The sequence below is a fragment of the Prunus mume genome, linkage group LG8 (genome assembly GCF_029339155.1).
Source record: "Prunus mume cultivar Tortuosa linkage group LG8, ASM2933915v1, whole genome shotgun sequence".
Classification (NCBI taxonomy): domain Eukaryota; kingdom Viridiplantae; phylum Streptophyta; class Magnoliopsida; order Rosales; family Rosaceae; genus Prunus; species Prunus mume.
This window is the reverse complement of record NC_142705.1, coordinates 8,489,598-8,508,313: the sequence shown is the minus strand read 5'-3', so window position 1 is coordinate 8,508,313 and position 18,716 is coordinate 8,489,598. Positions and strand designations below refer to the sequence as shown.

The 18,716-nt window shown below is 36.3% G+C and overlaps 2 protein-coding genes and 1 non-coding gene across 6 annotated transcripts; all 3 read right to left on the bottom strand.

Moving 5' to 3' along the window:
* Positions 1-1,836: 1,836 nt before the first annotated feature.
* LOC103339952 (plasma membrane, autoregulation-binding site, misato segment II, myosin-like, tubulin/FtsZ protein) lies at positions 1,837-6,536 on the bottom strand. 4 transcript variants are annotated; one of them, XM_089043555.1, is made up of 10 exons: positions 6,373-6,536; positions 6,172-6,273; positions 6,030-6,075; positions 5,868-5,943; positions 5,399-5,765; positions 4,663-4,912; positions 4,062-4,304; positions 3,862-3,981; positions 2,622-3,077; positions 1,837-2,343 (listed from the first exon to the last, which is right to left on the bottom strand). In XM_089043555.1, the coding sequence occupies exons 1-9, from the start codon at positions 6,442-6,444 to the stop codon at positions 2,629-2,631; spliced, it is 1,725 nt and encodes a 574-aa protein (XP_088899681.1). In that variant the 5' UTR covers positions 6,445-6,536; the 3' UTR covers positions 1,837-2,343; positions 2,622-2,628. The 4 variants fall into 4 exon arrangements, with proteins under 4 accessions (XP_088899681.1, XP_088899680.1, XP_088899682.1 ...); XM_089043554.1 differs by having other exon boundaries at positions 2,622-3,080; positions 6,373-6,532; XM_089043556.1 differs by having other exon boundaries at positions 2,622-3,080; positions 6,186-6,273; positions 6,373-6,519.
* A 2,364-nt stretch (positions 6,537-8,900) lies between these two features.
* LOC103339953 (Homeodomain-like superfamily protein) lies at positions 8,901-11,171 on the bottom strand. Its single transcript, XM_008243319.2, has 5 exons — positions 10,895-11,171; positions 10,564-10,790; positions 10,043-10,442; positions 9,563-9,639; positions 8,901-9,467 (listed from the first exon to the last, which is right to left on the bottom strand). The coding sequence occupies exons 1-5, from the start codon at positions 11,091-11,093 to the stop codon at positions 9,192-9,194; spliced, it is 1,179 nt and encodes a 392-aa protein (XP_008241541.2). The 5' UTR covers positions 11,094-11,171; the 3' UTR covers positions 8,901-9,191.
* A 5,818-nt stretch (positions 11,172-16,989) lies between these two features.
* On the bottom strand, positions 16,990-17,062 carry TRNAK-UUU (transfer RNA lysine (anticodon UUU)). The gene has a single exon. It is a non-coding gene; the product is annotated as a tRNA-Lys (tRNA).
* Positions 17,063-18,716: the final 1,654 nt, after the last annotated feature.

The window sequence follows — 18,716 nt, the reverse complement described above, 5'->3', positions numbered from 1 at the left end:
TTTCACCGCTTTATTGACCTTGTTTCTTTATTATTCAGACTGTAGAGCTCAATTGTCTGTCTTTTAATAATCACATTAAAAGACGAAGACCTTGACCTTAAAATAATTTGCTGCATGGAAGTGCATGCCATGCATTTTGGACAGGACAGCCTCACAGGCTCTCACAGGCAGCAGCTGCCTATAGCTCTGCCAGATTTATAAGATTTCCATCGTTTTTCACAAAAGGATGGATATTCAACTTCATCCATGTGCCAATTTGACATTACTTTAATACATTTTTCTATAATACGATTCCGTACACGGTACACTATGCAAATACGTATAAGACAATCATTCGACGAGTATAATATTTTCACACTGAGTACAAAGTCATACCTGCGCCAAGGACAGATCCAGGCATGGGCTAGAAGTGGGCTCTAGCCCAGTGCTAAATTTGGATATGAAAAAATTAATGTTAATTTTAAATGTTAAACCCAAGTTAATTGAAAATAGTCCACCTTTCTTTGTTGAAATTAGCCTATCACAACCTGTAAGATTTCATCTCTAGAGACACCCCCACACATCAAACATCATGTTTTTCTATTACCCACCCATGTAAGCTATAACTTTATATTTGAACTTGAGAGTTTAGAAGTAGTAGGTCTCCTCCTCTTTAAAATTGTATCAACCTATATCCAATGGGTTCTTTAATATTAGTAAGTTTCTCTTAGTTTTTGTTTAATTTCCAATTTCCAATTGTTATTGTTAGCCTTTTATGATTTAGAGTTCGGTGTTAAATTTTGGGATTTTTTTTCTTATGCAATTTGCTATGATTTTATTGATGACTTGTCATTTTTAATTTAATATATTCATTACTTGATCTCTGCTTTTATATAGTCTAGTTGTCTCTTGGTTTTGTTGAATGCTTGTAACTTGTGATTGTGTAATTATAGATCTATATGTCTGCACTCCCAACATCTATGTGTACTCCCATCAAATTTTTAAATTGTTAATTGAAGAATAGTTGCTACCTTTGCATTAAAAAAATAAACCTACAGCCTATATCCAATTAACCATGTAGACCCCTCATAAAAAAAACCCATGTAAAACTGTCTTTAAAAAGAAAAAAAAAGGTAATATAATGGATCTCCCATTAAGAAATACAATCCACTGCTATAAATTTTTCTCGATCCGCCCTTGCATGCCTCAATTAGTTATTAAACAGATTATCTTATTTTTATCACCTTAGGATTAGATAAAGCAGCAATGTTTGAATCTAAACTACAAAGATCATGTGTTTGTTGTTTATAATGACTTAAATATGTGTGATTCGTTTAGAAAACCAATTTGTCTTCCTCTAAAAAGGACAGTGATTTAACACTCATTTAGTTTAATTCATTTCATTCTATTTAGTCGGCTAACTGATAAAAAAGGAATTAGGAAAAAATAATGATTCAATTGAAAAAGTATACTAAGGAAGGATCAGTTTATAATTCCATGCATTTGTGTTTTAAATGGACAATGATTATATTTAGAATCAAGTAAAGTTGAATGATTGAAACGTGGCTTGGCATGATGTGATGTGGTTTTACATGAATTCATATGTTTATCAGAGTCGTCGCACCTGATTGTGGTCAAATTTATTTGAGGACACGTGGCTTTCTGCCCCAGGAGCTTAGTAAATTTAAAGTCGAAGAGGAAAATAGGAAGAATGTCATAAATTTAGGGGACAATGATAAATTTTCACCTTTGTTTTAAACTATTATTATCATTTGCCTTGCATTGAACAATGCACGTTCACACCGTAGAGCATGACATTTCGTATTTTTAATAGACACAGGAAAATAAAGACTTAACTTTTTATGAAATAAAATTGTATTAATTACTTTGGATTATCGATCCAGAGTGTCGGACCTAGTCCCAGTCCAATCCTAACCCACCCGGCAAACTAGAGAAACTAGAGTATCGCACTTAATTCGTCTGCACCAGGGTACCAGCCTCTCTCTCACAACAACTCATAAATTAGACATGTTAACATTGGCTGCCAAACTACCATCTGATCATTTGGGACAGTTTCCACTATATATTTCCAGCCTATTAACACCAAACGTAAAAACTACAACATAAATTTTAGATGGGCCCAGAAAACTTCCCAAATACATGGGAGCAGAAAACAAGACAATATAAGCTTTAACTTCAAAATCCCAGCAGCACCATAAAAATCCATTGATCTTTGTCTCTCATCCTTTGCCTTGTATTCCGAGTTCCAAATATCTTTGACTTTCACCACAAATTTACAGCTTTAACTCTCCCTTCCAGGTCCAGCCATGTCAAAGCTCTTTCCTCACTCCCATGCATCTCCACCTGCTCAAAGCCACATGTTATTTTCCCCATACAAAAGAAAACTTATTATTAATCAGTCCTCATAATAAGTTGGAACCACATATGTTCATGCATCCTTTTAACTTGGTCAATTCTTATAGATATGGTTTTTTTTTTAATTTTGGTAGATAGAAACTAAACGAATATTAGTCAAATTAAGATTAGACCTCAGATTCAGGCAAGAAAAAAAAAATCACAGATTTCATGTCGTAGACATCTACATCAGCAAATGAAAAAGAGAGAGTAAATTTAACACTAACCAGAAAGTTAATCTGAATCAGAGGACATTTGAGAACGGGGATCCAATGTCGTGATCATTTTAGACAGCACCTCAGCCATGTCTTCTAATTCATCCTTTGCAAATCCCCAACTTCTAACTAACTCAGCCCCAGGAGCTCCTCTGGCAATCCCAAAGCTACGAAGACTTCCCAATCTATTCTCCAAGAATGGTAAAACGGCACTGCTAGACCGTAGTCTAGCTGCCATAGGGATGGAATGGACATCAAGTGATCCCCTTGATGAAGAATCAATAATTGGGGTGCTCAAAAGCTCACCATGTTGGCCAACACGGTTCCCAAATATTGAAGGAAATGGCAAAGGTATTGGAAGTGGACATTGAGCCACGGACAGATGGCAGAACATTGGCCTTGTCGTTGCATGCTCATAAGCAGCATGAACCATATCTTTTACTTCAGAAACTGATGCCCGCTGACCACCTGCTGAACAGAAACAATCAATTAGAATATAATACCCATCCAGTCTCCATAATCCCAATAGCACATTTCATAATATTTTTCCCAAACTCACACCTTCATGAAGTCCCTGACTAATTTGTTCTAGGTATTCTGTAACAAGAGTGGAATTTCCAGTTTCACCAATGACTTGTAATTTCACCAGCATCTATAAATTCATACTGCCTCTAAATAACAAGTTAACTAGTTATACAATTTACATCCATAAAATGCAGAGATGATTCAGAATGTAATCAAAATGACAATGATTGCAATGAAAGAAATAAAAAAAGAAAACCAGTGCAGTATTATCACAAGAGTGACATTTTTGGAGATGTTCTTGCTAAATAATACAGATTCAGGCAATAGAACAATTTTTTGTGGTGCAATGCATCGGCTATGCTTATCTTGTAACCTCTGATATATGCTTTTAAGTCTCCGAAGTTCCAGTTAAGATATGGCAGCAGATGTTCTTACTAGTGTATAAAATGTTGTGACCCAAAGAAAAAAAAGGGATGTATCCTTATGCTTCTAGGTTTTTTTTTTTTTTGTTTTAAATTTTTATAAAAAAAGCCACGCACCCAAATTCACATTGCTCTAGCCACTAAGGCAGAGTGTAACTAGTAAATTGCATACTCAGAAAATATGATCGCTTAAAGAAATTCCAGAAGCACAAAATATGAACTATCTTAAGTGAGCATGTTTAACATTCTCAGGAGTCTAATGAAAATAATAATAAAAAGAACTGATGTTCACTCCAAAACAGTACCTGGTCCTAGGGCCCCGTGGACTGAGATGGATTCTACTGATTGTAAGTCCTCAATATCCTTTGCTATCTCTGGTGTCAATGGCTGCAAATGACGTAGCAAAGTTTGCTCCAACTGATTCCCTGTTTATAATGCCAAATAATTAACCAAAATGATTGCTAATAACAGAGGGCTTAATGTGAAAACCGACTGAAGTAATTACCAGTTAAAGAAGGGACTGGCATTGCAGCATCCAGAATGGCAACCATATTCTGCCTAGTTTGCCCTGATAGGATTTGCACAACCTCATTAACAGTCGCAGCACCAGAAGCATAAGATGAGTCTGCAGTGGGCCCAAGTGGTTCCATTCGAAAAGGGAGACTAAGAGAATGTAGGGCAGCAGCATAAGCTGCACTGCAGTGATACGGCTTTTCATCATTGATGCAGAGAAATGTTGAAGCTTTGCCTTTCAAATCAAGTGGACAGAAGATTAGTCCACAAGAAAGTGTAACTTCTTTAGAACAGAGAAACTAAGAGAGTATCAACACTGATCATAGAAACTGAAGAACAAACTATTGGTTCAAACAAAGCTTTAAAACCTCTATATTAAGTATGCCAATATTCATTCAGGGGGAAATTGAACAGCTTAAGCACAGAATTGGTACTCATTTTATCCTGATTAATAGGATTAAATCAGATAACTAAGAGAGAGAAAAAAAGGCTGCAGAATCACAATGCTGCAGCAACAGTATGTAAACTGACTCTGAAGAGGCTAGAGAATCAATCATGCGAATAATACATTCAATAAGAGCAATATTTCTTACTTCTACTCAATGAGGGTAACCCCACAGGAACGATCAGTTTACATAACGATGATAGCCTTGAAAATGAAACAGCATCGTGAAGCTTCCTACTGACTCTCTGCTTCTGACTTCTGGGATCCACCGAAGAACCAGGACCACGCACAGCATAGAGCAACACTGGAACATTCGTATATTCATCTGCAATACTCTCCAGAACATCCACAGCTAGAGGAGAAAAACCCCCCGAGTCATCAACAATGAATTGAAAACCCTGTCAAAATACAAATTCATATTGAAGATCCCAGCATTGAGAGGTTGATACAAAGCAGGGAGCACCAAAAACTCATTAACTGAAAATACTAGATACTACTTTTGTCGAAGTTAATATTAGCCAATGAATCTTTCAGTCCCCAAAAGCTTCAAGATGCTCACAATCCATGTAAACATTGTTCATGTAGTACACATGTCGTTTTATAACAAATTCATCAATAGAGTAAGACACACTGATCCATAACTACAAAGACCCTGTTTATACACCACATTGGACAGTCTCAGACACTAACTTTCTCAAGGTTAAAATAAAGTACATGATCAAAATTCAGTAGACAGTATTTCTAGAGTACATGATCAACTCGACTAGCACTAATTGACAGCTTGTTTAGATCAAACGTCCCACCCAACATCCCCTTTCAATTAAGCCAGGAAAAAGATGTAAATAAGTCAAAGTATAGGACAACAATTTATACAAGTAAAATACCTGAATATGGTCACACTCTTCTACGAAAAAGCGAAGCCGCTGACTAATTTCTTCTCCCTGTAAACCCCCACATAAGGATTCCCTTCCAATCCCGTAATTGTCAAATTTCTGAGGATCCACCCACAATCCACTTAATTCATATAAACTTTGGGGATGATACTCAACTTTTGAGAAGTCAGTCCAGTATTGGACACCATTTTCTAAACTCTCCACTTTATCCCTGTCATGAATTTCTGTTCGAGGATTCTCTCCACCAGTGACACCATTTTCAAAAGTCAAAGAATTTTCCTGCTCTTCCCCGTACAAACTTTGCAAGAACAAATTCTTTTTATGAGGCTCAGCAGCATGAGTAGAAACATTACCACCCCTGCACATTGGTTTAGAGACAGTAAAATCATCTAACACAACATATAAAGAAGAACGCAAACAAAATGCATAATTTTTTAAAACCTTTTAAAAAATGTTTTACCATGTCAAAATATTTGATGATGCAGATGAACCCTCATCATACAATGTACCACGTGAGCTCATAGACCCAAGGGACCCTGCAAAAGTCAAAAATTGAAAGTTTGCAACTTCCATACATTTCAAGGCCACTAAATACACAAACCCAATTGCAGTTTTCAAATACCTTGAAGATCAACAGAAACCAGGCGGGGAGTGTAAGTCAAAGTACCCTGTTGATGTCATGTGTGCAAGTCTCTAAGTAGAAGAAGGTGAAGCAAAACATTTGAATCAAAGTAAAACAAATAAAAACAAAAAAATCTGCACACCTGGTGCGTCTCACCAGAGCGGTAGAGCACGTCCATGTTCAAAGACTGATTCTTGAATACTGGGTCAGCATAAGGGTCTTCCGCCAACCCATTTAGCTCATCCTTCAAGAATATATGAATGAATATGTTAATCAACGAAGGAAGTTGAATGGCAGAGTGAGTTAATGGGCGTGTGAGTAAAGCTTGTCTTTGTGTATGTACCTGGAAGTTCCAGAAATGTGAGCCCACAAAGTTTGCAAAGCTTCCAACTTGGAGGGTGACGAGTTCTCTCATGGTTTGGGAACCAGCAGAGCTGCCAAGGGATCGGAGGGAGGGAATGAACTTGGAGCCAAAGGGGTTTTGAGAGACAAGGAAGACTGAGACGCAGGACAGTGCGTTTTAGAGGTTTGACAAAAGGATAAGCAATTTAGTTGGGCCTATAAAACAAATACAAGTCCATCTACCCAGAATAGGAAGAAGTGTACCAGCCTGGCCTGGTGCACACACCTGCATGTTGGTCTGAGTTGTCTTTAAGAGCGATTCCACCGATGCGCCTAAGGGGAGGGCTTGGGGGGTGATGGTTTGGGCCAAAATCTTGTTTCCAGCGGCAAGGGCTAGCCTTGGTAGGAGATGGGGCCCACGAACCCAGGCTAGCCCTCAGCAAGATCTGTCTTAGTTCCAGCCCACACCACAACCTGTGAATTCCCTAACATGGCACAAGAAAATGGAGGAGTGATGAGCAGTGGGGCAAGAAGGGCCCAAGAAGAAAAAGGCCTTTTTGGTGGCTCCAAGCAAAACCAGTCCTTTAGCTGGGTTTGCTAACGTTAGTAATGACGTCAAGAACCCAAAAATTTAAAAATCTACAAAAATACTAAAAATTTCAGAATTTTTTTTAAATAAATACTTAGTCATATTTTTCCCTTCACATATCAAAACTCTATACAAACTCTTCTCATCATATCTCATGTGAATAGTGGTTGTCATGGCAATGGGTAGAAACACCACAAGCTTTTTGCAAGGGCTGCTACTATTCATATATGAATAGTAATAGCCTTTGACTCCCCTTGCCCTTTGCCATGGCAAATGGATGGAAGTACTCTAAAAACTATACATGTAGCCTTTGGTAGAAACTTTTTTTATTTATTAAAAACACAAAAACACTTATAAATAGAAGTACTTACTACAAAAGAGTTTGATTGTCCTAGTGCTTCTTGAGAATAGTTTTTGACTAACAAACCCTTCATCCAAGGTCCTAGATTCGCTTCCTCCTCCTCAAATATCATTTTGTATATTTTTTGTTTGTTAATTACATACAATAGATGACCAACACGTACACAGGTGAATATCATAGAACGTTTTTTCTACACCAATTGTATATTAGAATTTATCTCCACAAATTTGTTGACAACTTGTCAAAGTAGTGGATTCGTAGAATGGATGACATAAAAGAGTATTATAAACACTGGGGGAAAAAACCAAAATCTTATTGGGTGATCGACTCATTTCTTCAGGGATCAATTTTTATTTCAGGTGATTGGCACACGTTTTCATCACCACCACTGATTGTGCTCACGAACAATCTAAAGAAAATAAGATATGTTCAAACAATCCGACAATACAAGCAGAGAAATATCAAATGGTTGACATTGAAGCGAATAAAAAATGAAAATGTTTGGTGGTTAATGAACATAACAGGGCACAAGTAAAGGGCCATCTTTTGAATCATTGAGTTTTCTACCCAAAAGATTCTTGGGGCTCACCATATCAACTGTTTGAGATTCATGTTGCTTTATCTTGAGGGTGACTGCTTTGTCGTGGATCCATAATTGTCTTTGCATGAGCCTCGCTGTAAGGTGAGATTATTCTATTTACCAAGAAAACTGGTGTGCTTATTCAATGTAGAAACGGATATCATAAAAAATGTTGATTAGGTCCCAGTTTCATTTGACAGTGACTCTGAATTTTCAGTATGCCATGTACCTATCAACCGCCACCACCATGGACATGACAGAATTGAGGCTTGCAGATGCCATGACATTTTATATGGAGAGAGATTTTATACAACATAGGTTTATATATATATTAAAGCAAACTACCACAAAGATTTGTAATAGTAAAAAGCATGCAATTGTTTTTGCTACAGAAAACAAAAGTTGGTAGTTGAGAAGTGATGTTCACACTAGAGAGTGAAGAGAGAGAGAATAAGATGGCATGCTACTAAGAATTCAAGGACAATGCAAGTGCAAAGGTTTATGAACAAATGAACAAGTCCAAGGACCAAGTTTGGGGTAAAATTGCTGGCCTTTCCCCTTTATTTTGCAAGCTGATGATCAGATGTTTAGGATTCAGTTGAACAAAAATTTGATCTTTGCTTGATGACAAGCAGCAAGGCAAACCCTCTAATTTTGGCATGGAAAGAAGACAATCGGTTACAGATACACTTGTATTCTCAGGATGGAGTTAGATTTTCATGTTAAATTTCCACAATGACAGTTAAGGATTTTGAAACCGCTGAGGCTTAGCCTAGGTGACAAGGGAGAAGTACGAAAAGGATTAGGATAAGTCATGGGTTCAATCTCATCATCCAATGTACTAGAAAAAGATCAAAAGGATTTGATAAACTTTCGGGTTCGGACACGATGCCAATAAGGTTCGAGAACTTCTGAAGGCAAACAATATGTAGCAGAAATCTGATGGATAGAGATTTCAATTTGAACCTCTCAAGTTGAGATATTAGGGCATAACTAATATAAAAGAAGTTAAACCATACAAATAAAATAAAGTGAATATTATGTTGGGTACATTTTCATCTTACTTCCTACTGTATAAAAGAACCAGACGAAGAAACTTGCTCTAACAATGGCAAATTCACATCTCCTCTTTCTAAAGCAGTGCCTCAAAAGATTTTTAAAAAAAAAACTTGAGCTGCATATCCCTTCTGTTTTTGCTAAAGGTACCTTATTACTATTACTCATAATTCAGAGACTATGATTCCCCATGTATATTTGTATCTGCAAAATTCATGGGGGATGATTGTATGTCTATACATCTCCTCCTTGGTTGTTGTGAAGAAGCCCACCTTTCCAACTCTGGCCATCTGATTTCTCATCTTCTTCTGCTTCTCTGCTGTTATCTGACTCCCCTCCAGTTGTAGATCGACCTTTGGCAAACTCACCTGGAAGGAGAGGACCTTGTGGAGAACCAGACTGTGAGTTGTTTGCCTTAGAATGGTCTGCACTGTGATCTAGGGGCATCCATATGCCATTGCCTTTGGCAGCAGAAGAAGCCGGTAGCTTTCGGACATGAAGCCTGTATTTCTGCACAGACAAATCAGACAAACACATGAGCAACCACTCAGACAGGAAGGGAAAATTATAATTGTAGATGAGAGAAACAAAATTAAGTAACCAACCTGCAAATGGCTTTTCACTTCATCATTGGTGAGACCATCCACCTGCATAAGCTCTCTTATCTGCTTAGGAGTGGCCACTACAAAAAAAGAACACACAGATTAGGAACAAGCGTATAAAATAAAAAATAAAGGAGAATTTGATTCAAATAATTTGAAAAAGGACTAAATTCAAGTAGTTTGGCATAGAAGCATAAAGATAAAGTATTTTCTAGAATTGTCATGCTGTTGAAAGTCCTGAAAACCAACGATAAGTCTTACAACTTCACAAGTGGAAGTGCAAGATTCCACCCACTAAATTCAATTTCTTAAGAAAAATTCTGAATTGGAAAGGAGTAAAGGACCAAAGACCAAGCAGATTTTCCAAATCCAATTTCCAGTCCAAGTTCAACTTCTTCCCCCTACATATTTTTCCCATCCTATTTTTCAAGAAAGCAATATCAATCAGCTGAATTATATTATTTTCTAGTCTCAAGCTCCAACCTTGTGTTCCTCCAAGCTGTTGAAGAGATTCAACAAAGCGGCGGTGAAGCTCAGGTGACCAGCATCGCCTTTGCTTCCTAAAGGGTTGTTGCTGCTGTGATTGCTGTTGAGGTTTGTTCTGTAATTTGAGTTGGCCTGCCAAACCAGAACCTGAACCACCTCTGCAGTTGTTGTTGCTCTTAATGTTTGTATTGGTAGAAGCATCCAGTGCTTCAGACATCAATGGGGTCATAAGAGAAAGGCTTGGGACCTGTGAGACCTCCTTGTCATCCTTAAGACAAGTTCCTGTAAAACCAGACTCATATTGTTCCTTGAATGGCACAAATGTCCTTCCCATGGCTCTGTTATTACTTGGCTCAATTGAGTTCTCAGGCACCGACCGATCATCTTCTTCGTTCCTCTGTGATATGCACACACAAAAAATCAAGAATATGATGAAAATTCTGCAAAATCCCAATAAAGTTCCAGCCTTTAATAAGATTATTTTCAGGAAAAAAAAAAAAGGAAATTTAAAATTTAACCATTCTGAGTCCTGATTCAGAGTCGTGTTTGCTGTACTCAAAAATATTGAGGCTTGTGCTCCAAAGCTGAGCAGAGCTCATCCAGTTCTTCTTGTCACTGTTTTCCTTTCCCAAAACTCCCCCTCCATTCTCATCCAGATTACCCTTCAATGGTATGAATTCTTCTATCACAGGCCGATCTTCCATTTTCTTACACTGCATTACTCTCTCCTTCAACCTCTCAATTGCTGCATACCCATCCAATCAAACAAATCAATCCTTAAAAAAAAAAACCCCACCTAAAAAATATTAATAATCTTGAAGGAAAAAATATGATAATCAGAGAACCCACCATCCTTTAAGAGCAGCATGCAAAGAGGAAGCTCGCGCTTGAAAACTTCAATCTTTCTCATTTCATCTTCGAGCCTTTTCACATAAGCATCAAGCTCTGACGACCTCTGAGAGCTATCTTCCATGGTTGAGAGCTGCGCGAGAAAGTCAGAGATTGTTTTTGGGATAAACACCAGACTGGTGTCCAAGCTCAGCTCCATTTTTCACTCACTCTGTTGTTTCTCTCTCTCTTTCTCTCTCCGTGTCTCGGTCTCTAGCATTTGCCTAGATAAAACCTGATAAGGAACAGAGAGGCCCATTTATATCTGTAAGGGAATTTCAGATTCAGGACACACAAAGATTCAGTGCTTCGCACACGGGTCGTCGCGTCTCTGGGTCAACTCGGAAACTCAGTTCATTGACTCGGGTCCGAGTTTTGACGGTGGAATCTTTGGAATCCGTACTCACGCCGCGAAAATGTGATAATTGATTGTTATTTTTATTTTATATTTTTACTTTCGGTTGGTATTTTGTGGGGTGCCCTGTTCAAGATTCTTTATTAGGTGGGTTAAAAGGAATCGTTGACCTTGCCGTATTAATGCGAGAAGATTGAGGGCACTTTGGTCATCAAGGGTAAACTTTTATTTTTTGGATCCTCTAATTTTCCCACTTAAACTTGCTTTTCTTTTTTAAATTATAACTTGTTTTCACTCTTTAATACAACTATATTAAAAACAAACTTGTTTTTAACACTTTAACATGAAAAACAAAAATTAAACAAATACTTGGCCTCAACAACATTCCATTGTAAGAGAAATAAATCAATGCCTCCAATCACGCTATGTAAATATCTTGGAGGAAAGAAATAGAATAGGGGATTTATTTATTTATTTTTTTGGGTAGAAAGATGGATAGGATTATGGTAAATAAATTCTCACATCTAAGGCGAGAAATAGGGCATTTATCTTACACAATCTTCCGTATCCGCTAAGATAGTTGCACAACAACATGTAATAGTATCTATAAAAACTTTAAATCTATATCCACCAGTAGTCAGCAATTGCCTATAAATGAAAGTCCATTAGGGCATTCCTGAAAAGAAAAAAGCTATAGTAGATACTCGACCATTACGATATTGCCAAATTTGCAAGTAAAGTTAGAATTTATAGTTGCCCAATGATAAACCCATTCTCGTCCAATGGCCTCAAGCCACTCAATAAATAACTGTTAAAAGATGTTGACGTAAACACTATCCAAACGAGAACTTTTCTCTTTTGCGTTTAAAAATGGAAGATTATTGAACCTTTGTTTATTATTATGTTAGAAAGATATACAAGATTACAGTAAATAAAGTCTCACATGTAAGGCAAGAAAGAGGGCATGTATCTTACCCAATATTTTGTATACGCCAAGATAGTTGCACAACAACACGAATCGTATCTATAACAACTTTGAATCTATATCCACCAATAGTCGGCAACTGCCAATGAATGGAAGCCCATTAGAGCCATTCCCAAAAAAAAAATTGTGATAAAAAAATACTCGACCATTACGATGCAGCCAAATCTGCAAGTAAAGTTAGAATTTATAGTTCCCAAGCGATAAACTCATTCTCGTCCAATGGCCTCAAGTCACTCAATAGATAATTGTTAAAGGATGTTATCGTACGACTAATGATTGAAATATCGGACGATACACCAATATATCTGCCGATATATCGGTATTTTCAACTGTCGACACCGATACTGGGGGGGTAAGGCCATATCTTCCTCTGTATCGACGATATATCCCCGATAAGTGCGATATTCCCGATATTTTGACGATATCCCCGATATTTTTCGATACCCATAACAGAACCCAAAAAAAATTCAGAAGTTTTGAAGGCAATTAAAGCAAATTGAAACCCAAAAATAGCTAATCCTTGCTCAAAACCCTATAATTTATTAATATGAAGAATCTATGCATAGTCCACTTCCCACATATCTCCAATCCATCTGAAGATGACATGGCGTTCAGTTTTGGATCTATGAGCATAGGAACTAGACCTAGTACTAACTCAAATGAATCTTATGATGTCTATGTCTATGTTTATGTCATGTCTAATTATAGTGGAACTAGTTATGAAGCTCAAGATGATAAAAAAAATTATGGACCTACTAGTTGGTTAATCCTAACTATCCCTTATATGGGAGTTAATCCTAACTATCTCATATATGGGAGGATAATAGGGAGCTCAAGAGAGACCTATGTGCACTATGTTCAAACATGACTTACAAACTGCTCGGGTTACATGACTTTGTATGATTATTGTATGAATATAGATGGTTGTTCCTTATTGTATGAATCTAGATGGTTGTTCCTCATTGTTTGAACCTCATTGAAGCTCTTCATTTATGTGGATGAACACTTATCTAAATTGTAATACAATGTTTAAACAAACTATGGATTTATGCATGGTTTATTCATTCTAATTAACATTTTATTTTCAAACTTTTCATTAATGCGCATTACATACCACTTATATTTCATCATATGTATATCTTATTATTAGTAAATTTTGAGTTTTATTTGTTCAATACATTCATTGATAATGTACATAACATCTATGAAAGTTTTACACAAAAATTATGTGTTTCAATGCCTATATCTGTCATTTTTGTTGATTTTTTCCCGAAACCTAAAACGATAATGATATATCTCCCGAAATATCCGTAAATTGGAGGCCCGATATTATCTGCACGGCCGATATTTTAATCCTTGCATACGACAACAACTATCCAAACAATAATTTTTCTCTTTTGTGTTTTAAAATTGAAGATTATTGAACCCTTTTTTATTTTTATTTTTATTTTAAAAAACTATGAGAATGACAACGGTATCATTATGATAAATAACTGAATTAACAAAAATATAGTTAGTTGCAAGAATAATAGAGAGATGAATTGAATAGTTAGTTCGGAAAATAGTAACATCATGATTTTTGGCAGATGCACCAACAAAACTAGACTTTGTAGTATCTAATTGTTAGGGAACGACCTCGAGCTAGTCAACAAACTAATTGTTAGGGAATGTCGATGTATGGTGAGAGTTATTGAAATGAGAACTTTTGTGTGTTTCAATTAAAAATCTTTAAGTGATTGTAATGATTTGTAGAGAAAAGAAACTCTAATACCGACGGAAATATTTTGTACTCACCATTTTAATTTAAGGTGTATTCTTACTACTTGACATGTGTCTATTGACATAACTATAATAACAAATTGCGATAACGAACTATGATAACAAGCTGCGCGTGGTAGCATTAAAAATGACTAATGCCATGTAAGTAAAGAAATTTATGTTAGACTAAAAAAAAGGTAAATAAATTTATGTAGTGTGAAATAATTAGATCTTAAACTATATTTATCATGAACCGGATAAAATTGACATAGGATTGGAGCAATTTATTAGAGTTAGCTGTCTAATCGTATTTGACATTTTAGGACGGATCACCGCGTCCGTAGACTTCTTATACTGAAAATAACATTATCGATTACCAACTATGCCCTTGCCGGTAGCATGGGTGGTTGGCTAGTGACCCTCCTCCATAAAGATTTTAAAAAAAAAGTAATTTTCTTTTGATGAGAATTTTACCGTGCACTTATTAATACTTGTTTGTTGGTGTGTCAATTATGCACCCCCCAACCAACAACACCTCCAAGGGCATCTAGAAAATTGTGGCTCTTTATGATCATATTAGCTAATCACATAATTTCATAATAAATATTTTAATTAATGACTAATTATATTAGTTGATGCAAAAAAAAAGTGCATGCCAACTATGCTTGCTTTAATATGACGTGGAAATAATTATCCCTAATAGGGTAATTAGAACCCAATTAAATGGGCCAATTGATAGCATTAGGTTCAACATAAAAATAAATAAATAAATAAAATAGCAAAAAAGGCAAAAAAAAAAAAGTACAAAACGTTTGCCATGTGAAAGATTTTTATTCCCTTTAAGTAAAGCAACTTTTCCTAGACCGTTTATGGTTCATTCGTTACGGGTCCCAGGGCGACGCTAAGCACACACGACAGAGCAGGAGCTGTGTCACCGTTAACCAGATACCGACACGTGGTGCACGATCCTTAAATCCGGAGCGGTGAGGTCCCCCTGCGGTGCGGTCTCGTCCATTAATAGAAGAATGACATAATCGTGGGTTTTGTCCGGAATTTCATGGTTCATTTTCGATCGATTTTGTGCCTGTCGTAAGATTCCTCACCATGCAACCGACACGTGTCCATGGCAGCTAAAAATAGGGTGTTTCTTGTAATTTAGCTTTGTTAGGGATAAGGATTCTTTTGGGGATGGATGATGATGGGTTTTTGTTTATTTTCTCTCAGGACAAATTGCCAAAAGATGCTCTCTCATTCAATATGACAACTATTTGCAGCCATCCATTGTGTTTTAATTCTATATAATTTATTTATATAATTCCATCGTTCTTAAGAATCCTTGACTTGCTTTTCCTTGGATCCTTGTTATAAATAAACAAAGCTTGTTAAAAGTACTTACTTCAAATTATAATTAAAAAAGTCGATTTGGAGTTTAGTCAAGAGCAGAATTATGAATTTTTATAAAAGTGCGCCGTAATTTTATTTTTCATTTAAGGAGTTGACGGGGTTTGGATGAACTAATTTCTTTTGCGAGACCCAATTCGTTTGATCACAAGTTGTCCTACGTTGGTTTCTTATATTCATGTCATTATAGAGGCCCTACACTTGTAATATTTTGAAGAGAATACGAATATATACCAGTGATTTGCATGAATTCTCTTTAGAATCCACGTAAATGTTGTACGTTGAAGGAATATGGTTCTGTTGAAGAAATGCAATTCTAGTTTTGTCTACATTTAAAACAGTATCTATGTTTAGATTTGGTTGGAGAATTTTGGATCGGATAATAATAAATACGTATTTATTTTAATTATTCGTCAAATTATTTCATGAGGTACCCAGTTAAAGAAAACACAAACAATTCCATTATTCTTCTTTTATAATTAGTTGAATTGAAAATATGGGTCTAGAGCTAGTATCAGAAATGGTTTACCTATCCAAATGAGTTACGTCCATTAATTCTTTCTTGTTCATGCCCTGCAACTGGAAAAGAATATTTGCCCTAATAGCAAGTAGGTCCCCTAGCTTAATTATGCTAATTATTCTGTCTGTCCAAATATAGATGGATAAAGTCTTTTGAGGCTTTGAGGCAATGGGGCAGCTTCTGCTTTTGCTTGATTATCTTGGTTTGGAGTAATTTAATTACTTTGATAATGACGTTTTGGAACAATATATTTTGTGCGGCCCACGTTCATTTTCTGGTTTTTGTATTGCTGCTAGCTAGCTGTATGCGAATGTATATTGAGCAAGTGCTGGTCCATTTAAGTATACATGCTTGTTCGATTTGGAACTATGTTTGAACTTTATATGTCACGCTTATCGAAATGGAGCCAATAATGAAGGTTAGAGACATCACTATTGGGTGAGCGGTGCAAAGAGTGACAATAATTGGGTTTTATGGTGTAAATAGTGACGTTTCTCACATACACACAATTAAGATGTCGTAAGAATTTGAACTTGACTTTTAGTTTGTGCAAATTAATGTTATTTTCATTAGACTTAAGCTAGACTCCGTTTATATAATCGAATTAATTAAATAAAAAAGAGAATAAATAAATAATAGCGGTGATTGGAGAAGTACAAAGAAGAGACGTTAATTAAGAATATAATCCCGTATAAAAGGATTTAAACACAAGACTTCAATGCAGGAATAAGGAAAAGGTGTATAAATTTAGGCAGGGGTTTGGAATTGTTAATTGTTACGTGTAAGGTAAAAGGGAATTTTTCTCCACCTTAAGAAAAGGGGTATTGGGAAGAATGACACCTATCAAGGAAGCGGTACGCCGCATAGGAGAAGAGGTACTTACACCTGTCCCGTCCCATCTCAAAAGGCTTTTTAATGGTTGATCTACGTGTTTCCCACTACCGTTTGTTTTCCACTATTCAACTGTTACATAGTCGTACTCTCGTCGTACTTGTTTTCGGCACAAAGGCAAAAAGGAAAATGCAAAATCTGCATATCGCCGTCTGTGGGAATCGAACCCACGACCACGTGGTTAAAAGCCACGCGCTCTACCGGCTGAGCTAAGACGGCTTGCTTGCTAGTTAAGCAAGTTCTAGCAAATTTATATGAAGCAATGGTTCTCTTCTACATTAGAAGTGAAGTGACTTGTGAGTTAACAAATATTTGTTGGGCCTAGATTTCTTGTAGGCAGGCCTATTCATAATCTGACTGGTCTCAAGTCAAGCTCAGTCCTCAAAGAATCAACACGTGAATTTGGTTTCTGAAAAGGAGAAGCAACATATCTAGACTGATTGAATAGTTCATGTTGCCTTTCATCTGCGAGAATTCTACTATGAGGGCTTTATATATGGTCATTAGGTGAGGTCCAATCTTTTCTTTTCTTTTATTTTTATTTTTATTTTTATTATTTTTATTATTTTTATTTTGGTGCGAAAGCGATGATGTCTTATCTTTTAATTGTTGGATCAAATTGATTAGTCGTTAGATCAAATTGGTTAGCCTGATTCAATAGTTAAAAGATAGGACCTAAGGGCCATATATAAAACTCTCATTATAGAATGACTCCCTTGATCCGAGCCACAAAATATTGTTAGCAAATCATAGAAAAACAGTAAACTGTAAATTATCATCACATGCTAAAACCCATATCACAGAAGAACAGTAAAAGCAAACCATAATGTGGTAAATGCACACAAGGACACCATAAGTCAACTGAGAAAGGGGAAACATCAAAGCTAGTAATAGGGTTCATCATTGGGCAGGCTCGCCCTGAATTGTTGAGTTCGGGCTGGGCCACATGAGTTTTTTTTGAATTTTCAAGTCAGATCGAGCTTAGACGAGTTGGACCGAGCAAGTTTTGATAGGGCAGACCCTGAGTGAGCCGATAGTTTTAAATCTTAAACTCAAATCCTACCCAAATCAAGAGCGAGCTAAACCTAAAAAAAGGACCGGATCGGAGTTTAACCCATTGAACCTCAAACTACCCACTTCAACCTATGAACTTAGAGCCAAATGATAATCCCTAGCTAGCAAGCATTTAAGTTCATCATCTTCCACAAGCCTTCTGCACGCTTCATATTTCTTTGAATTTAAAAAAAGGGAAGCATCTTTGAAATTATAATACTTCTCAGTTATAGAAAGAGAATCGTATCCTTCACTTTGTCTTCACTTGAAGCAATCCTTATATTTTCAAAGTTGTCATCTCCTCCTGTCCCACACCACATGTGAAAAGAGTATTCTTCTATTTATTATAATTCTAAATGAATAATTTATGGAGACATGATATATTTTATCAGTTAAACCACAAAGTTTTAGACTATGGTATGTATGTGACACTTTTTGTTCAATGGCAAGATTTAACCAGAAAAACTAATCATGCCTAATTTCACTCCATAGTGCAGTCAACTCCATCAAGCCTCAATCAGCTCCGCCAACCTTCATCAACCTCCATCATACTATTACTATATATGTTGTTTCATTTTCTAATATATCTTGTCTATTTAAATTTAGTGCTTTACACCTCATTGAAATATATAAAATTTATCATTTTCTGTTACATATCTTAACATTTCCCACACTCGAGACATTTGACTTCTACTAAATCATAAGGATGAACAAGATATGCACAACTTTAAATCATACCATGTGATCACAACCTGTTTTCTCATAATGCCATACCAACCTGTCCTCATTCCGTAATACATATCTCATTGGTATGCTAAGC